At 35.6% G+C, this 7,715-nt stretch overlaps 1 protein-coding gene across 2 annotated transcripts; it reads left to right on the forward strand.

Moving 5' to 3' along the window:
• Positions 1–580: 580 nt before the first annotated feature.
• On the forward strand, positions 581–7,150 carry LOC107768239 (vesicle-associated protein 2-2). 2 transcript variants are annotated; one of them, XM_016587350.2, is made up of 11 exons: positions 835–974; positions 1,070–1,131; positions 1,512–1,620; positions 1,931–2,001; positions 2,093–2,174; positions 4,026–4,141; positions 4,252–4,431; positions 4,521–4,622; positions 5,180–5,344; positions 6,399–6,476; positions 6,839–7,150. In XM_016587350.2, the coding sequence occupies exons 3-11, from the start codon at positions 1,572–1,574 to the stop codon at positions 6,950–6,952; spliced, it is 957 nt and encodes a 318-aa protein (XP_016442836.1). In that variant the 5' UTR covers positions 835–974; positions 1,070–1,131; positions 1,512–1,571; the 3' UTR covers positions 6,953–7,150. The 2 variants fall into 2 exon arrangements, with proteins under 2 accessions (XP_016442835.1, XP_016442836.1); XM_016587349.2 differs by having other exon boundaries at positions 581–1,131.
• Positions 7,151–7,715: the final 565 nt, after the last annotated feature.

Consider the following 7,715-nt stretch of genomic DNA (forward strand, 5'->3'; position numbering starts at 1 on the left):
GGCATCATCTGGACTGGACCGGGCAGGCCTAGGTTTTGGGCTGAGTTTGTTGGGCCAATTTAACAAATTGGCCCAAGTCCGGAAGGGGTCTTTTCCTTTCTCTCTTTTTTTTTCTTTTATTATAAAAAATACAAAACTAAGTAAAATCAAATTAAAATAAACACCTAACACAATTATTTGCACACACATTAAAATGACTCAAAACAGGTAAAAATTAAACAGAACAAAATCAAAGGCAAAGATGCTCGTTCATGCTTTTCTATTTAACAATCATGTTACAGTTCAGATCATGCATGACACGTACATCTTTTTGTATTTTGTTTTAATCAAGTAAAAAAATGGGCCAAAGTCATAAACAATTAACGAAGTGCCATGTAAAAATCTCAAAATTGTACAACGGGATCAATTATTGTTATTTTTTATTTCTTTTGGAACGATTGTCTCGCGAAACAAAAATCACGTGCTCACACTGTGGACACGAGCGAGTAATGAACTAAGGTAAAAATAGTTATAAGCAAATTATAATGGTAAATAAAAGTGTATTCAATATATTTAGGGTGTTGGCGTAAATATGACGGAGTATACGAGTGTTATCATAGTCTAGTTTAGAATCTACAGACAGAGACAGCCGGTCCAGTCCAACGGTTCGATTCAACAAAACTTAAGCCCCACTTCCGATCCTTTCGGTGAACCCATTTACACACTTCCCGGTACTCTTTCTCTCTCTCTGTCCCTTCTGTTCTGTGCTTCTGATCACACCTAACAACCAAAAATTCCCTCTCTCTCTCTCTCTCACACACACACACATTCATATATTGATTTTCTAGGGTTCATCGATTTATAACATACATATACATGCACGTTCCTTTCTCTCTGCAATCCTTTGTTTATAGTACTTTATTTGTAGAGAGAGAGATGGCACATTGATACATACATGAGAAGAAGAAGAGGATGAGGAGCTTTAACCACCGAAAGTAACGGCACTTTTACGCTATTCAATTCCAAGATTCCTACACAAACCCATTTTAATTTCTACATCCCTTTTTCTTCTTCATCTTCAAAAAAACAGGGCATTCGTTTCTGTCTCATTAAATTCTCTTCTCCTCGTCGCCTTCGCCATTTGAAGCTCCGGTAAGCTCTCTCTCTCTCTCTCTCTCAATTCCGATTTCCAATACGATGTCGTTCTTTGTTCATTATTTATATGTTATGTATGTGTCATTATCCACGCGGACTCGTGAGCGTGATTTAATCATGCTTGCACTTTCCGAGATGAAATCGCCGGTCAACTTTTTCAATTTGTTGAATATCACTAATTTATCTGTATTTAATAATTATCATTCGTTTTTTTGGTTATGATTCTGGCAATATTTATCAGATTTTACTAGGATTCATGCTATAATAGTTAGTTTTATTGCGCATCTTCTTGTAGTTAGGTACTTTTAGATGCGTGCATATTGTAGATTTAAATATTACTCAATGTTTTAGCTACTTTGTTTTTCGTTTGCTTGCAGGAGGTGATATCTGCTACAATTGGTGTGTTTTCAGTTGAATTTTGAGATAAAGAAATAGCCATGAATTTCGAGCTTGTGGAAATTGTACCTCGGGAACTCAAGTTCATATGTACGCACTTCTATGTTCCACTTAATGCTGCTTAATTGTGTCTGATGTATGTATGTTTGGCAAAAAAAAAATAGTGACTTTGAGCAATGCTATCATGCTACAACTTAATCAAACTGAAGCTTTCGTATGGACAAGACACAGATTTAATTATTCTAACAAGAGTTTTTGATAAATGAGGCGGAGGCTTTTGGTTGATTTATGCATTTACTAAATTTGTTAGTATTGTTATGGTCTAGTGAATTGCTGTATAAATTCTGAGAAGGATGTAATAACTGAACTGATATTAGTTATATTGGCCTTTTTCTTGTAGTTGAACCGAAGAAGCAAAGCTCTTGCACTATTCGTCTAATAAATAAGTCCCAAAATCATGTTGCTTTTAAGGTAAGATGTTTTTCTTTTCAGTAAAGTACTGTTTTGGAATTATATTTATTCAGATAGAGGCTGATTAGTATCATCGTGGAGTTTATAACAGGTCAAGACTACTAGTCCAAAGAAATATTGTGTTCGACCCAATACGGGAATTATTAAGCCCAGGTTATCCTGTGATTTTACTGGTAAGAAGAATTCTTCGTGATGGCAGCATATCCTTGTTTATGTTTTGAATGTGATAAATGTATAGCAAATCAATTAAATTTCTTCGACTAGTATTCTTGGCAGAGGCGGACCTACATGGGGGTTGAGGGTCACGGGACCCCGTTAGTCTCGGCAAAAATCCTATATACATTTATTATATATATTTATATATACACTAAGGACCCCTTATATATTTTCCTTGGCCCCCTCAAACATAAAAGGCAAATGGGAAAACTAGTTTGGGGGATTGTGAAATTTCTTTTGCGTACCCATTTACCTGGGTGCGAAACCCATCTAGCAACTTACCTTTTTGTTCTTTTCTGTTTCTTTTTTTTGGGGTTACTTTTTTTTTGTTAATTGAAGGATACTTACTACTCCCATACTAGTTAATTAGTATTTTTTTTTTATCTTTTCTGAATTAGTTTATTACTAGTACATAATAGTAACTTTATTTTATTCTTTTTCAATCCCTCCCTCACTCTCTGCTTAGAACTTTTTCTTACTTTAAAAGTTTTATCTCCTATTTTTCTGAGAGGTAAATTACAGAACTAAGCATGGTAAAAAGTAAATATTTTTCTTACAAGAATGGAGTGCAGTTGGATCCACACAATGGCTAATAAAGTTTACCTTTTGAAGATTGTAAAATATAAAATAACTTGGACAATATCCTATGCGATTCTTCCATATGAAAATTCACAAGCGGCTTATGGTTTTCTATGCATCAGCAAGATATACTTTCTCAACTTTAATTTGTGATACCTAAGCATTTAACTCATATCTGATTAGCAAGAATTACATTGGGATATTCTATATAAGAATTTACTTACAGTTTAAAATTTTGCAAAGTTCACATATTAATGCGTCGAGTTCCAGTATGAGCGGATGATATATATTTTTTATATTAGTATCAAATTAATGATATTCGGCAAAATTGAATTTGTATTTTGTTGATATCATAATTATTACGTTTTCAAAGAGTTGTATGTTGAACTTTGTCGCTAGTAATTTGCATATCTAAAATCGGTGGTGCCCTCGTCGCACTCAAATCCTGGGTCCGCCTCTGATTCTTGGTACAAGAAGTAGCTCATTGCATGGCTTTGCTCGTACACTATACTCTGGAGATAGGCTCGCACTTCAGCATAGTTAAAACCTTTTCAATATGAGCACTTGTCTGGATGAAGGTCTATAATGGTTGTACATTGGATAGCAAAATTAGTAATGTTTTTGATGTTATAAGCCACATTGGTATGTTAGGTAAATTTTGTCTCCTATGTAATTGTGCTCTTTAGTTCGAAGAAGCATGCATTTTTGGAAATAATCTCTTAAAGCTCCAAGAGATAGTCACTTTCTTGCTCTTGCATGGATTTTGATTTTGAGTGATCATAGATCTTTCGAGACAACTTGCCGTCATATGATTTTAGGACTACTTTGTTTCCTTTTAACACTTTCAATCATGGGTATGGGTTAGGTAATGTCTTCATGCTAGTATATTGAAACATTCACTTATTTTTGCATCTTATATTGTTTGTTAACTGATGATGATGCATGAGCATAATTTTTGGAATAGAGTCTCCTCTTCGCTCAAGTATAATTCAACCTGTAACTTGTGATATACCTGCTTTGATCATCTTTAATACAGACTGTTTCTGCAAGAAGTTTTCCTGTTTAAAAACGATATACATATCACTGACAATGACGTGACAAGTCTCCCTAGTAGAGTGAAAAATCTTATTACGATGATCTGCTAACTAGATATGCTGTTTCTGTTAGCCATAGTAATAAATTTATCATAGGCGCCGCTGTAAGATCTTTAACACATCTTATTTATGTAGTAACCATGCAGGCACAAAAGGCACCTCCTCCTGATATGGCATGCAAGGACAAGTTCTTAGTTCAAAGCACTGTTGTGGCAGAGGAGACTGTTGAGGAGGATATTACATCAGCCATGGTATATTCTCGATGGACTATTCTATCATTTTAGGTAGCCGTCATTCAAGGCTAAACTAGACGCTGTTGACTTTTGCATTCTGATGCAATTTCTGACTGCTTTGATTGTAGTTTTCCAAAGATGATGGCAAGTATGTTCAAGAAAATAAGATGAGAGTGATCCTTGTCAGTCCACCCAGTTCGCCTGTTTTATCACCAATCAATGGTGTACATAGTGATCTTCCAAGTTACAAAGATTCACCGCGAAAAGATGAAGTACATGGTAACGAAAATATCAGTGGGCAGCAAGAAGTAAGTAGTATTCTTCAGAAACCAGAATCTGGCGACCATGTGGTTTGATATGTAATTCCGTCTAGCTAAATAATAGTAATCATTTTCAGAGAGATGTCAATGGAGTACACAGCCACAGTGGTGGATTTTTCGAAGATTCGTTCACAAGAGATCAAGTAACCCCCCGTGCAAATCGAAATCCACCGCAAGAAGTAAGTTATTATTCCGAACCAGAACTTAAAGACTGGTTATAGATAAAAAATACCAATGAGTATTGGAAAGTTTTATCGTATATGTCAATTTGGCGCTTGGTTCTAAAACTGCGGCCAAGCAGGATGCATAACATCCCCTACCAGATGATGGTTGTTACTTAGGTCTACCACGATTGTAGAGGCTCTGAACCATCTGAAATCTAGAGAAATTAGAAAAAGCAAATATGTCTTAAATTGATTGTACACAATATACGAGAAGGCTCCTTACATAGGAGTTCTGTACAAGTTTAGACTGCACATAAATAAAGAAAGTTACTAAATAAGGAAAATTACTTAAATCTTGAGATTCCTAATTTTGACAGAACTATGAAGAATATTCTATATTATTAACCTAAACACACAGAATGAATGTAGAATATACTAACGTATAGCTAGATTAATTCTCAGTAATTTCAACAGTTCCAGTTGATTCAGATAATTTTCCAATGTTTTATTCTATTTGATGAACCTTGAGTTACATTTTCTGGTAATATGTTATATCTATCTGCTTTCTCCAGCTGGATGAGAATGTGAAGGAATTCAAAAAGGAAAATACCAACATGCAAACAGAAGAAAAGCATGTGCAGTTGGAGACGAGGAAACATGGAGAAGAGATGGAATTAGTCAAGGATGTTGAGAGCATGAAGTACAAAATAATTGAACTTGAACGAAAATTAAGTGAGGTCAGAAATTTTTACCTTTCTTTTTTCTTTTACTCTTTTTTTTTTTTTTGTGTCAATTGCATTTGAAACAACTTTGTTCTGTCATGAAATACAATTTGCCTTGTAAGTAAATATAATTTTTACATTTCAAAAAGAAGCCACTCCTTTTCCAAAAATAAAATAGAAAGAAGCCACTCATTAATGAAGAAGAATCAGTTCATACCTTACATCAATCAAGCAAGGGGATGTAAGGAACGTACAAAAATATGCTGAGTCACTTCCAACAAATGACTGACTCACAATTCCAGAATGTTTTCAGCACCAGAGTCTGCTTTTCCTCTAATGGCCTCTAGAACATCAGACTAGGTGCTGTATTCTGCAGAGTTTCCTCTTAATGACAGGATCCCTCTAATTCCTTGTGATCCACATAAAATAGATTTTTCCTGGTAAACTTTGAAACAGTTCCATAGAAGCTTTTGATTTATTCTTAATTTTTCCATTATCTCTTTTTTTTAAGAGGACTTTAATGGCCCAGAACTTCCATTCCATAAAGAGATGTGCCCTGGGGAATCAACTTATGACAGAAAACAGACTCCCTGCAGGGTGGTTTCTTCCTAGCAGAATCTTGATAATCGTCGCTCTTGTAGAAACACTTTCATCATATTTGATGTCCAGTACATGATGAGGTTCAAAGTATTTCCAGGAGTAAGATCAACCTTATGGAATTTCAAAAGGGATTCAGGAAAAATGAGTTTCTTTTATTAAGTGTGCCTCATTTAAGCATAGGGTTTTGGTTTGTAAGAGTTTTGGATTTATTGGTCAAGTTGGTCCACCTATGAAAAGGTTTATGTTTGATTTGAGGCATTATCTAGTCATTTTTCTGTTTCAAGGATAAAACTAGAAACTAAATCAACTGCTTGTTAAAGACCTTTACCGCTGATGATTTTTCTAGTCTTCTGGAGCATTCGATAAGAGTTCCGCAGATGGAATTTTTTTCAAGCATGAGTTGATTAGTTTTAGTGTCCGTAATTGTTAGAGGTAGTGCTGTTTCTCACTCTCTTTTACCCTCTTGCAGGCCAAAGACACCATCTCTAGGCTAACGGAGGAGAGGAAGTTTGTTGCTCAAGAAAGAGAGAGCTTACAAAGAGAATTGGTAATTCCATTTGTTGCAATATGGGTTATACAATTTTTTGTTAATATTATTAGATTAAGATCATGACATCAGTAGAAGTCCTAAAAATTTTGGGATGCTATCTTAACTAAATCTCTATTGGGTTAACAATATCCAGAATGCTGCATAACTTGTCCGAGTTCATGTTAGTCTGGCTTTAGCTCAAGCAAATTGTTCTTGCCTTTGATTGGTCCAATCCATTTAAGTCTTACAAAATGTGCACAGTCGGAGTGAGGAAGGGAGAAATTTTTATTTCTGTCACGACACACCTATCCATGTCTCAATAAGAAGTGTCCCTAGTTAACCCTGTTTTCGTGTTCTTTTTGTGGTGATATGCTTTGCAGGTCATGTTGACAAGTAAAAAAGGCGGAAGAAAAGTCCGGGTTGGATTCCCTCTCCTGTATGTAGTTACTGTAGCCTTTATTAGCATGGTGTTCGGTTACCTTTTGCATTACTGATTGAAGCATTTAATACGCTGCTATGACTGAAAGGCTACTGTGTCTATATCTTGGTAGACAGTTTTTCCTTCATAAAGCCCTATCTACTCTATCTAAAGCTGGGGATCAGATATGTTGTTGTACTGACTAGTAATGGAGTATATCTAGCGTTGTAAATGCTGTTTTGGATGGAATAAAATGTAATAATCTCCCCCTCGCTCTATGTCTGCACGCATAGCATGAGCCTGCGCCATCCCTGCAGTTGTTTGGGGATGTTGGCGGCTACACCATCCCAGCATTTTTTTTTTCTGTGAGACCTGACTGAGGGGGCAAGGGGGAGGGGTTGGAATATCCTTTTGCTGATAGTGCTGATTTTGTTGGTGGATTTTGTGAGAATGCGTTTACATTTATATGCAAAGAAGATTTGGTTGTGCATGTGATAGTAGTGGAGGGTCGACATTGACATACGGGAGGTTTTTGGCGATCACTTGTGAATACCAATGGAAAAAAAAATGTTTGCATTTTCTTTTTCTTTAATTTGGTGAAACATACTTACCAGGAAAGATCAGAAAGGCTTTTCTATCATGGAAATATTTTCTTGATAAGCACTTTTTCCCCATTGCAGCACTTATATTACCTCTACATAATCCCTAGTATTATATGTTTGTACTTGCAGTGATTAGTGTGCAAATTCAATAAGAGAGATCAGAGTGTAGGTGAATTTCATCTTTAATTTATTCTGCTCGCTTTCTCCTCTCTAACAACCACGCTTGATGCCGTTTAT

The sequence above is a fragment of the Nicotiana tabacum genome, chromosome 7 (assembly GCF_000715075.1).
Source record: "Nicotiana tabacum cultivar K326 chromosome 7, ASM71507v2, whole genome shotgun sequence".
Lineage (NCBI taxonomy): Eukaryota > Viridiplantae > Streptophyta > Magnoliopsida > Solanales > Solanaceae > Nicotiana > Nicotiana tabacum.

What these genes read in the sequence shown, in the direction of transcription:
- LOC107768239 (XM_016587349.2), top strand. Translation starts at nt 1,572, where the DNA reads ATGAATTTCGAGCTTGTGGAAATTGTACCTCGGGAACTCAAGTTCATA. An exon ending in TCGGGAACTCAAGTTCATAT is followed by an intron (nt 1,621 to 1,930) that starts GTACGCACTTCT and finishes TTTTTCTTGTAG; the next exon opens with TTGAACCGAAGAAGCAAAGC. An exon ending in ATCGAAATCCACCGCAAGAA is followed by an intron (nt 4,623 to 5,179) that starts GTAAGTTATTAT and finishes TGCTTTCTCCAG; the next exon opens with CTGGATGAGAATGTGAAGGA.